The 24,766-nt window shown below is 36.1% G+C and overlaps 1 protein-coding gene across 2 annotated transcripts in view; it reads right to left on the bottom strand.

Moving 5' to 3' along the window:
* LOC149544209 (autophagy-related protein 13b-like) overlaps positions 1-21,181 on the bottom strand; it is a 36,010-nt gene extending 14,829 nt beyond the window's left edge. Inside the window, exons 1-2 of one of the 2 annotated variants that reach the window (XR_016355761.1) lie at positions 18,625-21,071; positions 17,916-18,058 (exon numbers count right to left, since the gene is read on the bottom strand). Coding sequence is in view for 1 of the 2 variants with exons in the window: in XM_089798724.1 (XP_089654850.1) it covers positions 17,916-18,058; positions 18,625-19,899 (1,418 nt within the window). In the remaining variant the exon portion in view is untranslated. Of the gene's footprint in view, positions 1-17,915; positions 18,059-18,624 lie in introns of both variants that reach the window. The other variant, XM_089798724.1, reaches the window with a different exon arrangement.
* Between the last annotated feature and the right edge of the window lie 3,585 nt (positions 21,182-24,766).

Below are 24,766 nucleotides of genomic sequence, written 5' to 3'. Positions count from 1 at the left end.
AATCAAAAGAAAATTTAAAATTATTAACAAGATTTTAATAATCTATTTGAATGAAATATATGTATATGTTCAAAGTATAGATTTTATCTATATTTTATTGGAAAGAGCTTATTTTGAAAATTATATTAGTCTCTCTTATTTGCATTTTCAATATATACTATAAGAGCTATATGCCTTGATCTTTTTCCTCCAAGAATGTTATTGCAAGAAAATAAAGATTGAGATTCAAAGGGACACTAACGTGTTATTAGAGTCAACCTTGAAAGAAAGGGAGAAGACTGAGGGTGTCATTCAGTTAACCTTTCGTAATCTCGGTCTTATTGATTTAGATGGAGTAAACCATTTGGAGATGGATACTCCAGTAAATTGGAGTAGTCAAGAGGACTGTAATTCATGAATATACCCTGTGACTGTGATTTTTAAAGGGCCTACCCCCTGTGTACATCATGAGGAAGTGATAACTTCCAAATGATATCACTTTTATCTGCAAAAGTTATTGAAAGGTTACGATCTTACAATAATTTAATTTTCTATTATGATGGATATCTTACGATATCTATGTAGATCATGATAGATTATACTTTTGCATGTGAATGTTTATATGGTACACATTATGAGAATGTATATGCACATACCTTATAAACACTTTTGAGAACTTGGTGAATATCATTGATGTTCTGGGAGGCCAGTACTTTTGATATCAGATGTGATACCATACATTTGAGTATTGGTGAATATCATGTATTCTAGGTGACCAATACTCTTGATATCAAATGTGATATCAAAATGATGGATATCTTCTGATCAAAGAGATCCTTAAACTTGTCATTCCTGATATTACAAATGGTGTAATATACGTCTTATGTTTATCTTTCCTAGCTAAGAGGGAGTGTTGATGTGTGACAGCTTCAATTAGATAAAATTCTATGTTATACATTTTGAGTAAGTGTTGTACTTAAATCATGAGAATATGGATCTTGTGAGACTTACAACTGAGTGCTTAGATGTCAGTAAATTGACTATCTTTGAGTTGTTTGTATAGATGCATCTTGGGCATGAGGTAAGTATCCATTTTCTAAGACTAACAACTAAGAGCTTAGATATCATTAAATTGATTATCTTTGGATTGTTTGTATAAAAGCATACTAGGTATTTTAATAACTAAGAGCTTAGATATCATCTCATTGATTATCTTTGGGTTATTCAAAATACTGATCATCCTTTAGATATCATCTCATTGATTATCTTTGGGTTATTCAAAATACTGATCACCCTTTACCTTTGTTTATCAAAATGTATTTATCCTTCTTGACTAAGAGAAAGTGTTGAAGTTTTAGTCAATTCAGATGTCTTTATTCTTTATATAGGTGTGTTCATCATATATGAGATATAAGTTTATATACATATGAAACTATGATTAAAGTTTATATTATATTAATTATCTAACAGAATGAATAGACATGTCCCATGAAGGGGCATGTCTCTTCATCGATTATTCTCTTTATATATATAAGAGGTTGCTGCCATTTGGAAAACACATACCAAATAATCATGGCGGTGCTTAGTACATTAGCAGCAATCCACGGCAATTTAACAGAAACAAATATTGAACCAGCACTTGAAAAGGAGCCAGCAAAAGAAGAGAAACTTAATTCACAGGTTACAGGGTATCCTGAAAAGAGCAAGAAAGAGAATGAAGGACAAATTGTTTCAGGAGATAGACTCATTCTAGGAGGAAGAATGTTTGAGTCCCAAGATGTACAGGCATCGTGCAGCCCTTAGCATCATAGAAAAGATTTTGTTGAGGATGTGAAAAGCTAGGACAAGAGGAAACACAATTTTGATTTCCTGAATGCAATCACCACCCTCTATCAACACAAGAGCAAACCATTGAAAACAGCCAGGTGTGAACTAATAAAAACATGACAAAAGTTGGTGATGCTGACCACCTGTTTGATTTCATTACAGAAAGTAAAGAAGAACATGAGCAAGGTAAGTATGATTACAGATCAACCTTAGAAGAGTCACATATTCCATCCTTGGGTCATGATGATCATAGAAATGAAAAATATGCAATCACGAATGAGCATTGTGACTTTATGGGTTTTATAATTTATTCTTAGTGGATCAGCCAATCATGAAACACTTTGGGGTGTTGTGGAATACATTTACATTACAAACTTGATGTGGGTACCCATTCCTTATGACATGACAGCCTTAGTATACGGTGATAAAAGTGATATAATATCTCTAGGTGATGATACTTCATGCTTGGCAACAAGACTTAATTAAGGTATACACTCAGAAAATTCCTGAGTAGAAAAAGAATAACATCATCATTTTACAGCTTCAGTGGATTCACCCCTTGAACCAAACCTTGGTGTAGTCAATATGCTTGATGGCATCGCTGATCTAGATTCATCTGCATACAGGGATACTCATGTGGTGTCATTTATGAACATTGTTCTGACTTATAACAGTGATTGTGTACTCTTGTTGACTTAATTCTTCACCCGCAAGAGTACTTACAAGTTGCTACAGTGTGTGGTTTGGTTTGAGGCACTTCTACATTGGGATTGTGGCAGTGTGCTTCATAGTTTTGGATCTTATCATATTTACATCAGTTCAGAGAAATGGAGATTCAAAGAAGGTGCACCAAGACTTCTTTGGGCTCCAAGAATCAAACGGTGTGCTTGATGCTAATTATATGTGATTTTGGTGATCAGGAAAACTTGTAATGTAGCTGATATGGACTTAAGAAATAATAAGGTGAAATAAATATAAGAAGCAAAAATGCTAAAGTGAAATTCAATTACAATTAATTATTTATTAAGGCCAATTTAAGTTGTAACTTATCATCTACCCAAGTTATCGTCGTGAATAAATTAATAGTGACTTTATATAGTGTCAACTTTAAATTATATGATAATGTTTCTTTTTGGAGGGAAAATGAAATAAAAGAAACTATAAAAACTATTTCTCTCAAAATAGGGAAAAGGCTATTATAAAAGGAGGAAAAAGGGAGTTGTTAAGGTATTCTTGAGATTGTTATTTTTATTTTGAGTCTTTTTTATTATGAGCTTGAAGCTTTTCTTGAAGGTCCTATTAAAACCCTAGGACAGTGACCCTAGACTGTTATGTAATTTGGATGGAAAACCCAGATCAGCCCCCTCGGTGGATTTGCTTTGGAATTCAAAAGTGCATTACATTGTTCAATTTTGTGGACGACTATCTCATCCTTGGATACGACTTGGAGATATTTGTGGCACCATTGTGAGGCAGACTCTCATTGATATTTGGCCCTAGTTGTGGGTGATCGTGTAGTAGCATCTCCATTTTGGGAAGTATTTGTTCAACATACAGCAACAAATATTTGTAAGTTTCATTGAAATTGACTCCCCCCTTATATGTTGGTATTGACACACCTACAGCAAAACCTCTATTTTTGCACTGGTCACTCTTCTTACATGTCATTCAATCTTCTTGCAAATGCTACAAATGATCATTATCTCATTGGGGCTTTGATGATAATGGCGAGGAATCATGTGGTTAACAGCATGTAAATTTTATATATGTTCTAGCATTGTAACAGCAGTATATTTGATGTAACAGCCATGTGTGTTCTATATCAGAATCATTTTCAATAAATTTGTCTTTGAAATCACTTGTTTCCTTAGAAATCTATATAGTTTCCTTTGCATGTTTAGTTTTCATGTTATTTTGCAATGAAATGAAGCAAAACATGTCAAGAATCAAAAACCCAAATTAGATTTGAGAAGACATCCTAGTTTGAAATGATTCAATTCGAATGTGTTTGTGCATCTAATTTCTCTTTCATATGTTTAATACCAACAATCTAAGTTATCGGTTCATGTGCGGATATGTGAACCTGGTATGTGGGTATGCAGAATTTTTTTTAGGGGTTTGGGTGCGTATAGATGTGTGTCAAAATATTTAAATACATATAGGTGTATTGTATATACAAAAAAATGAAATATACAGAACTGTAAAACTAAACCATTTCATAGTATGATACTTGATCATTGATCAGTGCCAAATTCCAAAGATTTATTACAAGAATAGATAAGTTGTCTATTATTAGTTAATGGTTATCTATTGTAAATATCTAGTTAGCTTTAGTTAGCTTTCACTTTTTTAGCTTTATCTATTAGAATAGAATATTTCTATTCTTTTTGATAGTTTCCTAAGAAAACATCGCTTTATTCTTTTGTATAAATTGACCTCTTAGTCTCTGTTAATAACAAGCAAGTATTTTACCAATTACTTCCGTAATATGGTATCAAAGCTAATACTTGAAGTTTTTTCGAAAATTCTATAATTTCTTTTTTGAAATTATTTGCTTCAAAATTTTCGGAATTTTTTCTGCAATTTCTCAAAAACCCGTCTAGGGTTTTCCGTTTTTTGAAGAATTCGTGTGTTTACTGTCATTTTTCAGCTGCTGAAAATCGCAGATCTAGAGGTTGTTTTTCTGCAACTCGGATCCTCATCATATCTGAAAATCACGAGCTAGGGTTTCAATTTTGGCATCTATTTTTCTGCAGTCAAAGAACAACGTTTTTGAGGGTGGAATCACAATTTTCTATGCTAAAATCTCTTTGCCTATGCTGTCTCAGGCAAAAACGCCCCTGTTCTGATCAAAATCGTCTTTTTCAGACCTGCAAACACCATTCTTCTGTTGCTTTGACCTTCAAATCCACCAACTGGTTTTTTGGCTCGAAACCCTAATTTTTGGGGTCAAAATATTTTTTTGTTTGCAAATTCTTGATAGGTTTTTCGAGAGCTCAACTGGGTTGTCGTCTGTTTTTTCTGGGTGCCTCGTTTTTTGTGCCTCAATTTTTGAGCCAACAAATTCCAAAAATAACAACATATTCCTTCTGGGTTTTTCGAGCTCTCTTCTAGGTCACTCTTTGATTCTTCTAGGTCTTCCATATTTTTGCCTCGAACAATGTGCCTTCACAGATTTTCATTAAAAGACATACCATGGCACCTCTAACAAATATTTTGCTCGAGCATAACTCTAAATTCAATGGTCGCAATTATGGAACCTAGAAGCAACACATCATTGCAATCTTTGAATATCGGAACACTGATCAACTTGTTCTAGGGGTTACAAAGCGTCTGACTTCTCCGAGTTCTAATCAAGATACATGGGATCGGAATAACTGAGAGGCAGTAATGCTTCTCAAGTTATCCGTGGCTGATGAACAGCTTTCTCAGATTCCATCCGATAAGACAGCTACCGAAATCTAGACACACCTCAAAGGTCTTCATGAGACTTCTGACACGAGCAGAGCCTTCTTTCTGAAAAACACACTATTTTCTATTGTCATGGATGAGCGGACCACGCTCCAGGCACACCTGAATCGGATTCAAGAAATCCGTGATCAGCTACTTGCCATTGGTTGCAAGATGGAGGAAGAGGATATTGTGGTAATCACTCTTCGGAGTTTACCAAAATCCTATTAGCATTTTATCAAGACTCTCAACATCACATCTACTGGTGTTGATCTAAAGTTCACTGATCTCTGCACCCTGTTGCTTCAGCAAGATCGGTGGAAACAACAGTTCGGTAGCAGGTCCAATTCCACCTCCACTGAGCAAGCCTTTGCTGCGAAATCCTTTCAGAAGGATAAGGGCAAGTTTCAACAACCATCTCAGTAAAAGTCTTCTGCTCCAACATCTGATGGTACCAAAAAGAAGAACATTCAATGCAACTACCGTCACAAGTTTGGTCACATGAAGGTTGAATGTCGGAAACGCTTAACTGCCCAGTCTAAGCAATCCAGTTCGCAACCCAAAGTGAACAGTGCAGAGCACACTGAGCAGGCAGAATTTGCCTTTTACACCTTTATGGCTAAGAGACCTGCAGATCATGTGAAGTTGTCTGCCTGGTACATTGATTCAGGTGCCTCTCGACATTTCACTCACCGCAGAGACTAGTTTATTGACCACCAGCCTTATTCAGATTCTGTTATTTTTGGTAGCCGAGAAGAGTACACAGATGTCGGTAAAGGCAACATTCAAATTCAGTCTGTTGAGAGGAATCTCATATTCCTTGATGTGTACTATGTTCCAAGGATGGAACTAAATCTACTCTCAGTCAGTCAGTTGCTGCGACATTCTCCACACTTGGCAGTCACCTTCACTTCACATCAATGCACCATCACTGATCGGGCGACTAAGTCTACTATTGCAGTTGGTCTTGAGGATCATGTTCTTTTCAAACTTACTAATTCTGGTGATTCTCAGGACTTAGCTATGGCTACTCGGCGATCTTCCATAAGCACACTTTGGCATCAACGATATGGGCACTTAAATGTGCATTATCTCTCACAACTTGCTCGAGATGAGCTTGTTCTTGGTTTGCCAGAGATTCAAACTCAACAGCTTCGAATTTGTGACGCATGTCAGGCTGGGAAGCAACATCGCACACCTTTCCCCAGTGGCGATTCTTGGCGAGCTTCTCAGGTACTTCAGCTTGTTCATGCTGATATCTGCGGCCCTATGGCCACTCCTTCTGTTCTTGGGTACAGGTATTTTCTATTGTTTGTAGATGATTTCAGTAGAAAAATGTGGGTGTATTTCCTTAAAAAGAAATCCGATGCATTTATTGTTTTTCAGAAGTTTAAACCCTTAGTTGAAAAAGAGTCTAAGAAATCTATTATTACTCTTAGATCAGACAATGGGGGGGGGATTTTGTTCGAATGTTTTCTCCAACTTCTTGGATACACATGGCATCCAACGCCAGTTCACCACACCCCACACGCCACAACAGAACAGTGTAGTTGAACGTCGGAACAGGACAATCACCGAGATGGCTCGTTCCATGCTCGAACACAAACATGTTCTAAAGCAGTTTTGGGCAGAAACAGTTAACACTGCAGTTTATCTATTGAACCGGTCACCCACAGTGGCAGTCAAAGGTAAAACTCCAGAAGAGGCCTGGTCAGGTTGCAAGCCAAGAATCAATCATCTGAAGGTTTTTGGTTCTCTTGCTTTTGTTTGGATCCCTAATGCTTCACACACCAAGTTGGATGCCAAGAGTCAAAAACTGATGCTTGCTGGATATAGCAGTCTTCACAAAGCCTACCGCCTAATTGATGTTGAGACATCTCATCTTATATACAGCCATGATGTAGTCTTTGATGAGCAGCGAGGACCATTCATGCCTATTTCTCTTGTTCCTGATCCAGCAGACCAGCCTATGCAGGCTCATGATTTGGGAGTTCGGCTTCCATTAGGTCCACCTGATGGAAGGGCTCCAGTAGCTCTTGCAGCTCCAGTTATTCCAGTGATACCTGTACAGACTCCTCTGACTTCTCCTACGGGATCACCTCGTTTTGAAGATGCTTCACCTGAGTTTGATCCAGCTTCTTCTGATGCGGATCCTGCTGATCAAGCATCTCCTAGTACTATTATTGGTCCTTCTCCTATCTGGCCTAAGTGGTGGGCTAAGACACTTGCTGATCTTCATGATGATGAGCTTGTAGATGGGAGAACTACTCGGAAAAAGAGCAATACTATAGATTATGTTAACTTTGCTCTTATGGCCAACATTCACAGTGCGTTTGAACCTCAAACATTTTCTGAGGCTAAAGGAATTCCAGAGTGGGAACAGGACATGACATCTGAACACCAGAGCCTGCTGAAGAACAACACTTGGGTCCTTTTTGATCTTCCACCAGGGAAGAAACCCATTGGCTGCAAATGAGTCTACAAAATCAAATACAAATTAGATGGTACTTTGGATAAGCACAAAGCTCATTTAGTGGCAAAGGGCTTTTCTCAGCTTCAGGGCATTGATTATGAGGAGACCTTTGCTCTTACTGCAAAGATGAGCACCATCAAATTAGTCCTAGCCATGGCAGCATAGTTTGGCTAGAAGGTCCATCAGATGGACGTAAAAAGTGCTTTCCTGAATAGTGATCTCCATGAAGAGGTCTACATGACGCAACCTCCCGGTTTCAAGGTTGTTGGTAAAGACCATCAGGTTCTCAAATTAGTAAAAGCTCTCTATGGTTTGAAGCAGGCTCCTCGGGCATGGTACATCAAGATTGATAAGTACCTCAGTGATCAAGGCTTCAAGAGGAGTTCTTCAAACTCAAATCTGTACATCAAGACTACTGATAGTGACATCATCCTTCTGGTTATCTATGTGGATGATTTGATCATCGTTGGCAGTTCAGCATCTTTGATTCAAGGAATCAAACAGAACTTTTGCCAATCTTTTGATATGACTGACCTTGGGCTCATGCATTATTGCCTAGGTGTTGAAGTTTGGCAACAATCTTCTGGTATATTCATCTCTTAGTCCAAATATGCCAGGGCCTTGTTAGACAAATTTCGAATGCAGGATTGCAAACCTGCATCTACGCCTATGGAGAAAGGTCTCAAGTTATCAGCAAAGTCTGATTCTCCTTCCGTTGATGATACTACATACAGGCAACTAGTGGGTAGCCTCATCTACCTCTCTGCTACTAGGTCTGATATTAGCTTCGCAGTAAGCTATATTTCATGCTTTATGACAGCTCTTAAGGCTGATCATTGGATGGCAGCAAAGCGTGTGCTTCGTTATGTGAAGGGCACTTCAGATTATGGACTTTTGTACTCTCGAAGTTCTAAACCTGAACTCAGTGGGTTCACAGATTCAGATTGGGCAGGCTCTGTTGATGATAAAAAGTCAACATCTGGATATGTGTTCAGTTTGGGATCCGGTGCAATCACATGGACCAGCAAGAAGCAACAAGCAGTTTCTCTCTCTTCTACAGAGGCTGAATACAGAGGGACTATTAAAGCAGGATGTGAAGCTGTTTGGCTTCGTTGGATGCTTGGGGATATGCAGATGTCACCAGCAGGACCGACTACTCTGTTTGTTGATAACGAAGGTGTTATCAAGTTAGCACAGAATCCAATCTTCCATGAACGAACCAAGCATGTGGATGTTCATTGTCATTACATACGACAGTTGGTTGAAGACGAGACTATTGATCTGCAGTATGTTCCTACCACAGATCAGACTGCAGACAGTCTCACCAAGCCTCTTGGTCCTGATAAATTTGTCAAATTCAGAGGACAGCTCAGTGTTCTAGATAGATTAACCATTAAGGGAGGGTATTGCAAGAATAGATAAGTCGTCTATTATTAGTTAATGGTTATCTATTGTAAATATCTAGTTAGCTTTTGTCATGTCCCCACTCTAGCTCAGTCTAGCAGAGACATGTGAGTCAGCTTATTATGGGGTCTTGTAGGCTGACAGGGTTGGATAGAGACCCAATATGGTTATTCAATGTTGGGGACTTGGTGTTCTGGCGGTTATTGATCAGTTGGGAGACGTTCCTTGTTTTTAGGAGACAGTTCCTATATTTATGGGGTTCATTTCTACTTTTTAGGAGGTATGATCATGCACAGGGTTGGGTTTCCATGAGTTTTCTCTTTGGGTTCAGTTTCAGAGGGATAGAGCTTGTTTCCTAAAATTTAGGAGCATCCCTAGATTTTAGTGATGAGACTGCCAGTCGATCCTTGATTTCCGACTTCAGTCACGGACAGGTGACAGGATGATTTTATGGTTTTTGATGTCAGTTGGGCATTTTGTAGCTATTTGGGTTATATTTTTAATATTTCCTAAGTTAGCGTTTAATAATTAAATAAGGCTAAGTTAATAGCCATTTTGGAGTAATAAGGGGAATTTTGACCTCATTTGGATGCATACCCCTTGGTGTGATAGCTCGTTGGAAAGGTCTTGAACTTTTCTAAATCTTTCTCTTTGGTCTCAGGGCGATTCAATGAACGGATTTATGTCTATGGAGAAAAAGGGTCATTTTTAGTAACATTGCCACTTTAAAATAAGACTTAAATCACTTTTGTAATCCAACGCCTTTTGGAGTCACTTTAGGGTTCGATTTGCTTTGGAAGGGGTTATAAGGAGATGGAGGCACCATTCCTCATTCATATTATGCATTTTAAACTTGTTTACAAATTTGCTCTGCTTGGGCGATTTTATTCTGGGACGCAAACCCCAGGGTATTTACTGGCTGGGACGTAACCCTCAGCAGTATTTGGTCTTGGAATTTTCAATGGTACCAGCTATTATTAGGGAAGGAGGACACCATTTCAGCTTGGGTTTGCAGTATTGTTTAGCTGGGCACGATTATTGGTACATGGGAAAGTGAGCCTTGCAGCAGTAGCCGCCATTTGCAGCACTTTGAAATATAGTGAGTCGGATAATCAGCAGCAGACATTTGCATGTTCACAGTCCTTTTCCATCAGCCAGTTTGGCGTCATTGTTAGGGAAAATGTACTGGATCCTTTATTTGGCTCTATAATTCAGAGATCTGCCTGGTACGATTTGTATCAATTCTGATTTTGCTGCATATTGTTATTTATTTTCAGACTCTTTTCATATCATTTGCTCCTCCTCATTTCTATCTTGAATAATCATCAAAAACGCAAAAAAAAAAACAAACTCTTCTGCATTTCCGTCTAGTTCTGCAAGAAAACTTTAATAAATAGGAAAAAGAAAATTAAAAAGAAAAAATATAATTAAGCTACAGCAGATTAGCAGCAGAGATCCATCAGGGATCTTTCAACTTTAGTTAGCTTTCACTTTTTTAGCTTTATCTGTTAGAATAGAATATTTCTATTCTTTTTGGTAGTTTGCTAAGGAAACATCGCTTTATTCTTTTGTATAAATTGACCTCTTGGTCTCTGTTAATAACAAGCAAGTATTTTACCAATTACTTCCGTAATAAGATTAATATTATATGCCAATTAATAGTAGAAAAATATTCAAATAAGCCATATCAATGATATCATATATGTCTATGTTCACAATTCAGATGAGAATCATTACAATCACTAAACTACAAAATATAGTTAATGAAATATGATTTAATATTCGCAAATCATTAAAGGGATTATTAAAAAACTCATTCATTGGATTTCTAGTGGCAGCAAGTCTAAGATCATCATCATCATTTGAACCCAAAGTGGTTCCACTCGCACTAGATGCACCATATGGTATTTCATCATCATCATCCACATCAACCATAACGGCTCTAGCCAGATCCTTAATGGTTGCATCCAAGTTAGAGAACTTAGGTACTACATCTCAAAGCATCACTGCCTCCTCCTTGCATCGGGGATCCTTAGGTGTCAGAAGATACAAATTGGAATGAATATACACCAAGTGTTCAGCTCTTTTTGTAGCCAATTGGTTGCGAATTGAGAGGATAAAGGAGTATGTACTCTAATTCCATTCAGCAAAAGAAGACCTTGCAACCTATAGAGAAAACCAACAAATTAAAAATTAAAAATTAAAAATGCAAGATATATTCAAGAATGTTAAGTTAAATTTTACAATACAAGTGGCAAAATAAAAAATTACTTGTCAGAGGATCTTGATTGCAAGAGGTTAAAGGCATAAACTCTTGACCATGGAGGTACCACCTTGTAATAGAATCCATTTTAAATTGGTCTTTGAAAGCACAAGGGGTATATTTTTTCCTAAGACAAATAATCCAAATTCTTTCCTAATACTTGACTCTACCTTTGGATCTTTAAAGAGTCTAATAAATGCTCACTTATACCCTTAACAACTTCGCAATCTATACATGATGGTACTCTCCCTGGGATAGAAAGTACTTGCAAGCTATAGTACCTTGGAGATATGACATATGTAAGGAGGTGCAATGGCGTGGTCATCTTGTTCGAACAATGAAGAACAATTGCTTTCTCCCTTTGGTAAAAGGTGTCTTTAGAATCATTCTCTCTCCTTTGCAATTCCACTTTTATTTTCTCCAACATTGTGCGCATGTTATCTTAGACATCCCCCGGGCATGGTTCATCTATATCAACAAACCAAAGCATAGACATGATAGCTTTGGTTAATTCCAATACATAATCCACACAAATGCACCAGTCACCATCCAAAACCAATGCCTTGACCTTTTGAACCTCTTTGAATTTGATTGCTGCTATATAACCCATTGGTTGCTAATAACCATTTGACCCAATGCCTCTTTCACCTTCACAAGTCATCTAAAAAAAATTGTGTGAGATGCAAACCATGTCTCAGCAACCTAAGAACATGTTAATAGTAAGTTAATAACACATTTAAATTACGTAAACAATGCAAAAAATATTTTATTCAATTATGTAAAACATGACATAAATGCAACTAAATAAATAAAAATTACCTTCAACAACTTCAATCTTTAAAAAAATTAATAATTGATTGTGATATATGGTGGTTTGTCACAAACATCTAGATCTCCTCTACCTCCTGGTATATTTCTTTCACTCTCTTTGTTTGAGTGCCAATTGCTTGCATTACCAATTTGAGAGAGTGTGTTGTTCATGATGTCCAAATATATGCTCATATCTTGCCTCTACAAAAGCACTTGTAGACTTGTAAACTTTTGCATTGTCTGTAATTACTTGGACAACATTTTCATTACCCACCATCTCTATGGAATCAATGAGAATCCTAGAAATGAACTTTTCCTCTTTCAATTCCCCTACAGAATCAAATGCCCTCAAAAACATTGCCCCCTTGGGAAACACGATAATAACATTGATTAATGGACAATTTTTGCAATCTTTCCATCCATGGAAACAATAGACACACTTGTTTCAATCCAAGAATCTCTAATTGGTTTTAGTTGGACCTTTTACAAATTCCCTCTCTTTTCGTAAGGAGGTGGTATGTACCTTTTCATACCTAGGACTTATGAAACTAGGAGGTGCACTATTTATTACTGACACCATGTCTTGCCAATAATCTCACCAAGTTGAATGGAAGAGCATTGGCATAGAGGCAACATGCATTTTTTTCTTCAGCAACATCTCTTCTCTCCATTTTGAATGCCCCCTCCAATAGGCCTCTCTCACAAGTGGGGATTTGTAGATCTTCATCTTCATCTTCCATAGAGGGCATATGCAAGAATGGATATTTGGAGGACGCAATTATCTAAGAGGGTAATGTCATTGTTTTATCTTTCTGGAACTATAACTATATTGTTTTTATTTTGCAATCAATTTGTCAACATCTTTTTGTTTTTTTATCAATACAGCTACTTGTACAACAAATGCCTCTTGTCTCGGCCCTAATATATACTAAACTTCCAAAGCCCCATTTGGTAAAGTTTCACTAAGTAATGAGAGTCATTATATTGTGTAGTACAAAAATTACACTTCCAAATAAATCCCCCACCTCCAAAAAATTGTCAAGTTTTTGTGGTATGTCTCCATAAAGGAGATCATTTATCAATTTTTTATTTTCAAGCTCCCTCCCCACCCACTTTGACTACTAGTCGCTGTTACAATCTATAAACAATGAACAAAAAAATTACTTGAAAAACTTCTTCACAAACTTGAAAAAATCCATCAAAAACTTCAAAACATTCATCAAAAGACTAAAGAATAAGGTTTAAATGCATACCTTAAATATTCAAATCTCCTTGGTGGAAGCTATTTGGCACTCCACAATCAATCTTCTTCAAATACAATCACCTCCCTCCAAATTATTTGGCTTTCAACGGCCCAATATGAGGTCTTCAGTCACAAAAGCACAAATATGGTGAGAGCAAAATAAGAATTAAAAATAAAATGTTTTTGTGTTTGAAGACCTAATTTTGGGCTGCTTTAGGGTTTTGTACAAAAAAAAAAGCTCTTTTATTTAGTTTTGGGCCCTCTTTTATACATTAGGTCTGCAAGTGAGCCTTCAACATTGAGGGTGCACACAACCTATATGCACCCAGCAAGTACCCACAAACGCCTATGAACTAGATGCACAACCACACTAGGAACAAGGCATGTGGATAGGAGCCCTGCAACATAGCCAACAATAATTGTAGATGTGAAAATGTCTTTACAATTTAATGCTAGATTTTTCTAATTTCTTCTTCCCCACATCTATCATGACTAACATTTAATGTCTCCTTGAACTCGAAAATCTGAGTCTCCTCACCATCGTTGTTCTCAAATGGACTATTGTAATGTTCAAAATTTTCACAAAAATGCCTGATTTCTTTTGATGTCCACTTCTCATTGCCAGGGCTTGTGTTGGTACCATTCTTGGCCATAAATATCTTGCTATGACTTGAAGGTCCAACTACTGAAATCCCAATACCATTTGTTGTGCAACAAAAACCCTCACTAAGGTCATCTACACTCTCATTTCTATGGCTTCCTATTAAACTAACACTCTTCGTATTCATTAAATTTGTAAAAGAAATTCATTTTTGGGTCTTTATGACTCGTCTTTTTTCTTCTTTTCTTATATTCCTTCATCTTGCATTATACAATTTTATAAATGGTAATTTATTCTTTCATAAATGGATCAAGACTTGAGTATGCATCTATGCACTCATCAAAATCATTAGTTGTCATTTTTAGTTCTTCCTCTTCCTGTGGCTACTCATCTCTAGGTAGAATGTGGACTGTGTAATTCTGGGTGATCCAAGTGGAGTTCTATTGTTTTGTTTTGATATTGAATGATTTAGATTACCATATTCTCCTCCATTAGCTAGGGCAAGCCTGAGGGGATTGATTGTATTGTTCATTTCTTGAAGCATTTTGAGGAGTAATTGTGTTGTTTGTTCATGTCTTTACATATAAGCATTCCACACATTCTTTCATTCTTTCTCTGGATCAGCCATCTTATTCTCTCTGGTTTAGTTGCTAGCCTCTTGTAGTACTGCCTCTAGTTTTTCTCTCCAATGCATAAACTAGATTTAGACTGGCAAACTGGCATGACTGCTACTCTTATAACATTTGTAATGTCTCCTATTTATTTTTCCTTTTTCTGCCTTAAATAGATATTTGAGGCTCATCGTAGTACTATTTATAATTAATTATAAATAATAATATAACTTCAAACTTATAATTTTGATAACTATTAACCCTAAGTTTTAAGCTTAATACAAATTCGAAAAATATTAAACTTATATTCTGCAGTAATCTTTCCTCCAATCTGCAGCTGTAAAGATATGGGTTTTCATCCATTAACCTGAAAAGAGAAATTGAGGGGTTTTGTCCTTAAATCTCTGATCTTTGAGGAGTTTTGTCCTTAACATTAAATCAACTGCAGCTACATGCTCTAAAGGAGTGATAATCAAATAAATAAATATTGCTCATATGGTTCCCAAATCTCCTCGTTTGGTTGTTCTTATATATCTTTTTCATTCAATGGTCATGAATTTTCAAATGCCCCTTGACTTCTAATTTAATTAAACAGTAATTTCATATTTTATATTTTAATCTTTTGATATTTTAATTTATTAGTATTATAATCTCATTTTAAAACAGGTAAATTACATAAAAGAGATCAGAAAGCAATAAATAACCCAGCATGGAGGCAGCTGGCGCAGCCATGTAAAACAATCGAAGTGTTTTGATATTTTAATTTATTATTAAATAATCTCATTTTTATTAGAAGGGGACATCATATAAAACAAGTCAAAATAGCAATACAAATTCCAGCAAGGAGGCACATGGTGCAGCCAGGCATAACAATCAAAGGAAAGAACTTTGAGAATGAGTTTAAGGATAACCAATACAATGTGACCCTCCAAATCATTGTGCATCTATGTATATCAGTAAACAAACACATTACACAGTACATAAATTAAGAAACATTTTAATGAGCACCAATGGCCAAGACCAAATAGTATGGTGCATCATTTCAAAATGATCCACAGCATAGAAAATGCCTTCCAAGGACTTCAAATTTAGCTCCAAACCAGAGTGCAGCCATAGTGAAATACGGCACTACATCTACAATGCCAAGCACAAGGTCAAAGTACAGACGTCTGAAATGTTGTGAAAACATTTGAATAGTAAGGCAAAACATTCTTAAAACATGGCACAACAATATATATTGGAATTACATCCAGTGCAATACAAATGGATTCCACAACAATGAAGAAAGCTGCCACCATTTATTAGAAGCATATCTATGGACAGCACAATGTAGAAGAGTGTTGACCTATATGGAAGAAAGAGTTGTGGATCATTTGACTTGGAGAGACAAAACTACCAGAGCTGCCGCCATATTTGGAAATGTCTGATGAAAAGGAAATTCATGGACAGATCAAATTCAAATGAATTCCTTTGATGTCAATAAAAGGGGTGGGCTATTGGATTGAACAGATTTGGTGTGGCATCAGTGGGGCCTGTGAAAGGAATTTGGCTACAACAGTAATAATAAAAACATTTTATACACCAAAATGAAGGTGAGCCCTAGTTCAATTAACAAAATGATTTGTTAAAAAAAATAACATCCAGTGAAGAGATAAAGGACGTAATTTTATCAATTTCATATGCGAAGGATTTCCTGTGAATGTCAAGATAATAATACCAGAGTCAAATATATTATATTGACCCTTGCAGTGATACAATCATGATATATGATAAAGTGAATCTGATTAATAATATTGACAAATGGGCAATATTCTAAAATTATAAAGTGAAAGCTTTATAATAAATCCACTACTAGTATTATACTCACTTCAATGTCTCCCCAAGACCTTGTCAACACAAGCGAGAAGAAAATAAATATAAGATGAAACTTGCTCAAGTTGTCCTAAGGTATCATAAAGAAAAAGCTCCTACTCTTTATGCCCTAAAAGTAATTTTTAGAGCTCGTATCAAAGAATGGGAAGAGAAAAAAAAATGTGTTAAAAATTTAGAATGGAAAGATGATATTTCAGCATGTAAAGACGTTGGAAAAGCAAAAAACTGAAGTCAATAAACACCAGATAGAGAATATAACAGTGGGAGGCATTGGTTTTCTTATTCATTTAGCAGCCATTTCAACTAGTATTGATGAGCTAATAGATGTTGGCAGGTATGGCAAGTAAAGAGAGAGATTCTTCATGCAGAGATTCAATATCGCTAATGGTTTTTGCACATGATAATGCCCTAATGACTTCTTCAGTTGTTTTCTGTTTTCCTCTCTTTCCCTCCTCTGTACTCTATAAATGGTGTCCAGATGTTACATTTGCACAAGGGAGTGGGTTAGAAAGCAAAGGATTGTTGCACACCCATACTATTGGAGCTCTACTTGTATTTATCTTTTCTTCGCTCAGATCAGGAATGTAATATGTTTGCTTGTGCTTGTTATTTTCTCTTATTCCTTTTGTTCAGGTAGCCTTTGTGTATCCTAAGATGCTATATATAATCTTCATAAGTAAAAGTTGTGGATTAATACATGAGGCTCTATCAACTTTCTCCTTTTGCTTGTTCAAATAAATGGTCTCTTATTGTTCTGTGAGGCTTTTTGCTGTATTCTATGTTAAATATCATTGTGCACATTGCTAGGACAATGTAACCATCATATACAGTGAATGGTCTCTGATCATTCACTTAAATTTGTTGTTCATCAGTTATTTCTTCAGTTCCCTCTTCCCTTTTCCCTGTAAAGTGATTTTTAGAGCTCACTGAAAATCACAGAGAGAGCAGACTTCCCAATCTTGAAGTTGTTTTGTGAATTGCATCCCATGTTCACAAAGTTTCACATGCTTGATGTCTTCAAGAGTGCAAGTGTATAGAGTGTGTAAACTTGACATCAACACATAAGTAAGAATGTATCTTTTTCCTAGAAGAAGCCCCAGTAGAACTGCTACTAAGTTATCAAAAAGAAGAGGCTGAACTAGGATTGTCTAAATACCCTAATATAAAATCCAATGAAATATTGTTGACTTTACCATTGGTTTAGTACTCTAGTCATCCGTGCATTAGATTGTAACTTAATAAAGGTTTAAAATTTCAATTTTCAATAATCAATGTCTTTCGCACTAGGCCATTTGTCATGAAGCATTAGAATAAGGTTTTAACATGTATGATAGCTGAAATATGAGAATCCAAAAGGCATGCTAGAATTCCATAAAAACTACCTGCTTCTATAGCCATCACTCTCATCGCCATCAAGTGCAAAGAGGCAAGACAAGTCTTCATCTTCAACTTCATTAGTAAAAGAACGTCTGCTTGATCCTCTCGAAAGTGTACCCCGCAGTGAGACATTGTCATCTTTCTCATCCTTGCAAACCAAAATTGATTATTCTCTCTTTGTCAGAACCAAGCAATGATAAAATTTATAATATTATATCAGCTAAGAAAAATTAAAATTCTATTTTTAAATTTGCAATAGGGAACTTCAAATTCATAGCAGGGTCAAGTTTAAAATAAAATCATGACATTTACAAAACATGAGGAGATTCAACTCTAGATCATCATAGTTTATTTGCTTCAAAGATGCACGACACAAGCTTGAAGAATGAAATGAAGGGATGTTACAAGAAGGTTGAAAAGTAGATTAACTGTGCAAAAAAATTATGGAATTTTAACAATGACGAGTAACATAGTACAAAATGTAAACCAACACCCAGCCAATGTAAATGCCAAAATGCAATAGATCAGAGCTTTACATTATTATCACAAAAAAATGTTACTAGTTCCCGAAATGTGATAGCACGTCATTTGTTGATACTGGACGATAGCTAAACTAGAGATCCAATAGGGCATATGGATAAACTTCAAGTTTTGAGCTCCATTCTTCATTGAAAATGAAAATAATCGACAGTCAATAAATTTTATCATGCCCACCTTGTGGCCCGAGTGTGCTTGTCTTGGAACAACTGAACTCCCAGATGTTGATGTTGAACTGAGAGCACTATGAGAGTAAACAGCCATAAGTTTAGAATTAGCAGAAACTGCTCGAGACAATGCATGGGCCTCCCTAGTCCAATTGCTATGATGAGGGAGAGTATTTCTGCTTTGATCCATATTCTGAGGAAGACTTCCTGTTCGTAGAAGCCCTTGGGACACACTTTCATTTGATAGGCGACTCCGCATAGGGGGTGAGGGAGAAGGGGAAGCAAAGCGATCCAAATTGCTATGGCTTCTTTGAGGCGTCACCGGGAGCGGTGGTGTACGAGAGCTGATAAAGGTGCCATGGTAATTGGGACTAGGGCCCGTTGGGATCATGCTAAACCGATGCGACGGGGATCGCTGTGGCGCTGTGGATGGAAGCATAATTTTGTTAATACCCCCACTCCAGCTATGGCATCTTCCGAATCCCGTAGTTTTAAAAGCAGGAGAGCTTGGCGCAGACAAAATATTGTGTTTGCCCCTCGAAGTGCCATGAAACCTCCTCTCGGAACCAGGGCTCCCACAATAATCTGGAATTAGCTGTGTTATAGGGCTTTCCGGCCTATCAACTTCGCTGCCAGGTCTGCCAATAAGGTTTGATAAGTACGAAACAGAAAGACAAAGCTTACCACACTGTGTCTCCACAGGGGTAAAATTATGATTTTCCATTATTCCCTTTGAAAGGTTCGTTGGAGAGGCAGAAATTCTGTACGTTAGTTTCCTTGTATTGTGAGTCGGAGGGCTTTTCTGCAGGTCTCTAAATACCCTATATGCAGGCAACAGCCTTGTTGTGCAGTACAGAGACCGAAGAAGTATCACTGCCTTCTTGTAAAGCACTGACCTTTGCATATCAATATGTAGAGCAGAGGAAGATGCATTCAAGGCATATTGCACAGTCCATCTCTCCAAAATCAAACCCCTGGAAAATTGCCCACCTGGTCGTGATACGGAACATCCATCAGACCCAGCCAAAAGTATATCCACAAACATTGGCTCTGTTGTGGGGATTTTACTCCATGGCTCTAAGCTGAGGGGCTTTGCAATGTCTGTTAGACCTACATTCAAATTGAACCATTTGTCCCTATCCCTCATTGGTGAAGAAGGCTTTGAATAAGAATCTGAAGATAAGGATGACTTCAATACAGAGTGAATTCTAGACACCAAAATTACCTGCACCACCTTACGAAAGAATTCTAAAATAATCTGCTGGATTTTTTCAGGCTCCCCCATGGTCAGATGCACTAGCTCAAACAATAAGATTTAATGCTCACCAATCAACAATTAATTGCCTTCTAATGAAAAGGCAATTTATGTTACAGTCTCCAGCCCTGCCGAATCCTTAGACCCTGATCAATTTTTCAACTCAGCATGCCTCACAGTCATCTATACCGTGCCCATCCAATAGCCAAAAGCAACAAAAATACTCTCTGAAGAAACATCCGACTACAAGAAGCTACAAACAAAATTATCATCCCTCTGCTCTTTATTCAAATTAGAGCTCCAAAATCCAAAGTTACTAAGAAAACGATCTACAGAAAAAAAAAGTGCTGAAACCCCCTAAGTGCAGCACTACTCAGATCGTCCAATTTCGTTCACTTTTAACCAAACAACTCAATTTGCAGAAATTGAACACAAAACAGACCGTCAAGAAAAAACATAAATACCCTCGGCGAATCCAATCCACCTCGCTCAGCGGCTAAAACAAACTCAACTGCCACCTGATCCCAAATTAGTGCCAATCAACAATGCAAACACTCCAAACAAAAGTAAAACCGCCACCTATATCACCAACTCCAATACTCGAGAAATCCCAACAAACACTTCAGTTGCAGAAACTTTATACAAGAAACAAAACCAGAATAAATCCCAAAATTGCAAAAACCTCAGATACGCAAAAATCGACTCTCCCCAATCCAACATGGGACCTGCAACCGAAGCCTAAAAACCAAAACTAGCTGCCAAAATCCCCTCGCAAAACATTCACTGATATCGCCCTTCCGGAATGCATAAAATTAGCTGCCAGCAATTCGATCACAAAAAAGGGGTTTAACCAAATCAAATTAGAAAAGGCTTTGAATAAGAATCTGAAGATAAGGATGACTTCAATACACTGAATTCAGCTCTTAAATTTGTACACTGCGAACTAAATTTACAAAAATAAATGAATAGCATGAACTAAACACTTATTTCAGTCCAGTCCAGCTTCTCTGAAAGCATCCGTCAGAGATTTCCACTTCTATTGAAGTCAACATCAAACAATTCTCCCTTCTGTCACAAATTTCACGAAATTCTTCCCCCGTGAATTAAATTCCAGGTTAACTGTGAAAGAGGAATTACGTTGTAGGGTTTGAAGAAGAAATCAAGCGGAAGAAGAGAGGAGAAGTGGAGAAAGAAGAGAAATACATACCGTGGGGGAAAAAGGGGATATTTATAATTGCCCAAAGATTCGATTTTTCAAAGATTCAAATGCAGGCTTCTAGCCCGATTGTCTGCCACGTGGACGCTTGGGCACCCTGCATCACTTCCCGAGAAGCCGTTTATCGCGTGGGTTTCTGCTGACATGTCCCACTGTACTAGGAGATTGGGGGCTTCTGTTTTCACGTGGATTTGGTTTGGTGGCCAAACTGGAGAGACTTTATAAAATAAATAAATAATTGGGATATATATCTAGAGATTCTCATATTTTAAATAGATTATAGTATGTTTGTCAATGTACATATGAGTTATTTTACTATAAGTAGACTTTAAAAATCTTTCAAATTCTCTATTAAAAAAACTAATCAAGAATTACTTTATTCTAGGTGTAACATCATATTTTTTATTCATAAACAATAAATTAAATTAGTTTAATCTATATGAATGTGGTGGTACTTCATGGTAAGATATAGTATAGAATAGATGAATTTTCAAGATATATGAGATCAAGAATAATCTATGGGATTGTAAATTTTGTTAGTTTAGTATTGTGAAGCACCTATCATTTAGTTTAGTAACGAATTCATTCTTTCTTTCCACGCAATCTTCATTGAATAGATTTTGAAAAGTAGTTGTCAATCAATTTTCATAAAGGGCAACACTTGATGAAGGCTTTGCAAATGGAGTAGCAAGTTAAGTGGAATTAACCTTGAAGAAACTCTATGTTTAAGCACACTTGAGTGATAGTCGTATTGGGATGGGGGGGCCTCTTGAGAAGGCTAGATACTTCATTTATGTATCACCTAGATCCAATGTTAAGTGTGTTATTCATTTGAGCATGAGAGATGACTTCTTGTGAAACACTACTCATGAAACATGGGTCAATGAATTTGACTCGACAACTAAAAATATATCATAATTGATTGTTTATAAAGTGTTTTCCAATTCCCACAACCCCTCTAATACACAAGGTACAAACCTGTTACTCCCAAAAAAAAATTACAAATTAAGATGCTTCTAACATATTTTTAAAATTGAGGAGACAAGGTCTGTCTACTTAGATCATTGATTTAATATGGGCTTGACTTTTCAACATACACATGCTTAAATATATTTGTCACACATAAAAATGCCATACTCATTCATAATTATATCTCTAAGTATATTAAATGTCATATTCATATATAAATAAATTTGTTAACACATAAAATGTCATTTCATATGTCAATGCTTCTAAATATCTTTTTATTAGTATTAAATCTAATGAATTAAATGATTTAACATTTAATTTGAATATAAAATATGTAATGGTCACTTTTCTAACAATTTATTATTTGTTGTGTTATTATTTTAAAAAGGGGATAAGTTTAAGAAACCTTCTCAAACAAGGTGTAAAATCTTGGTGACTACTACTTTTTTTCTTTTTCTTTTTCTTCAATGGGGGGAGGGAAGGGGGTGAGTGAATATTGTTGGCGATGTTTTTAATTTGAAAGGAGAAAATATTAATTTGTAGTGGCAATTTATTTTCAATCATATGAGAATTCTTTAAAATTATGGTGAATGTTTCATTGTTGAAGAAATTTGTGGTCATGGGCACAAATACTTAGCAACCATCATTTGAACATTATTATTATATGGATCCTAATCAATTATATAACTTGAAGGTTAAATTTTCCCCACTGTTATCATTGCAATTTCCCCCAAAAAAATTTCAATGAGGGTTTGGAGGCAAGGGCCCTGAAACTTAAAAGCTTATATGATTTTTTATATTTTTGTAAGGCATCCTAAGTTGATTTTATATCATTTGACATATATTAACCCAGATTTTTTAAATTGCTCAATGATCCTAGATTAATGAGATAAATACAATTTCAGGGCAAACTCTTAAAGTACAAAATGTTTCACAAAATAGTAAATGAAATAAAGACATGTATTTCATCAATAGTTTTCTTCCTTTTTGCTCTCTTACATCATGATGATGGATCATGTAGTGTGATTTGAAATATTGATGTAAAAAATACTAACCAATCAAATCTAGAAACTATGTATCAAATTCAAATGGATTGTGAACCCTGGTAGCTTTAACAAAAAGAATTATATTTTGTTCCTTTAGTTGTAGTTTTAAATTTACAATTTGTTCCTTTCAAACCTTAACCTCTTTATCAAAAAATTATTTATTCTTTAATGATTTATTATCTTGAATATTCAGATATCCTTTTAGCTCTTTAGTTTTCTTAAGTGCATAAAATTACTCACATTCAAGATCAGCGTCAACAAATTCTATGTCAATTGTTGGAAATGGTAGTTACTTAGAGGGGTTGTGAATCAATACTATGACAATTTACCTATTCAAACTTGAAACCTTGAACTTGTAGCATAATAAACTTTCAGCACTTAATCAAACAAATAACTGAAATGAAAATTACTTATGCAATAAACCATAAACCATTCATGCACACATATAACAAACTGATTTTTGGTCTCGCATAAACCCTTGGTTAGAGGAAAAATTTGTGGTGGGGATGACACCCACAACTTTTCATTATAAGAGATAAATATGCCCATTTAGGAGCTACAATTGTCACCTTCTGAGTGACTCACCATATTAGGAGTGATTGATGCAAGACATCAAACCACTATCCAAAAACCAAAATGTGGAATAATTCTATCCATAAACCATGTGAGTTGACACGCAATCTATCCTTCAATAATCTGAAAAATGCACTTCTCCAAAAGCCACCATGATATGTCAATTTTTCCACACAAAGCAGGGATGATTCACAACAGATATAATAAATATATAATGTAGAACCTGATCAAGGCCACTAATACGAATTCGAGCCAATAATCTTGTCAGCCTTAATTAAATTTTTGAGGACATCATATTTTTCTACCAAAGGTATAGGATGAAGTGATGGTATAAACAACCCATATTTGATAGAAAATCAACAACTTGATTTCCTTCCCTGAAAATATGTGAAAAGCAGACATCTTGACATTCATCTAATAGCCTCCAAATTTGAATGAGAATATACTTTAATTTCCAAGAGGAAGTTCTCCTATGTATACAAGCTTCTATAATGACAGAAGAATCTCCTTCAATATGTAGCACACGAAAGTTTCCTTGTTTGGCTAATATGAGACCGGCTAGCAGAGCTTGAGCCTCTGCCATATTGTTTGTACCAATGGGCAAAGGGGAGGTTGTAATTGCCACAATATCTCCTTATAATCTCTGATGCACACACCTAATCCAAAAGTATCAAGATTTCCTCTTGATGCACCATCGAAATTTAGTTTCCAATATCCCTCTTCTGGAGGTCTCCAAACTATTTTCTTACGAGATAATGAAGAAGAGGATGTTTTATTAATCTTCCAACCATCTTGAATGAATAACTATTTCCAATTCTAAATCACTTGAGAGTCCCAAGAAGTAACAACAGGATTGAATTTTGAATTTCTTAAACTTGTGTTTGTCACCTCTGAGATTGATCTTTCAATTCCCTCCAGAACTTTTTCTAAAGTGTGACACTCTTTTCTGAAGATGCGTTTATTCTGTTCCCACCAAATAGCCAAAACAACCAATGTTGGAATACATATCTAAAGGTTTACAAATAGTGACTTAGGATAAAGAACTAGCCAATTTTTAAAAAGATCCTAAAGGGTATTCTGAATTGGAGTACTA

This window comes from Cupressus sempervirens, chromosome 8 (assembly GCF_028749045.1).
Source record: "Cupressus sempervirens isolate cs-2001-9-10 chromosome 8, ASM2874904v1, whole genome shotgun sequence".
Taxonomy (NCBI): Eukaryota; Viridiplantae; Streptophyta; class Pinopsida; order Cupressales; family Cupressaceae; genus Cupressus; species Cupressus sempervirens.
Note: the sequence above shows the minus strand (reverse complement) of the source record. Positions and strands in the feature narration are given on the sequence as shown.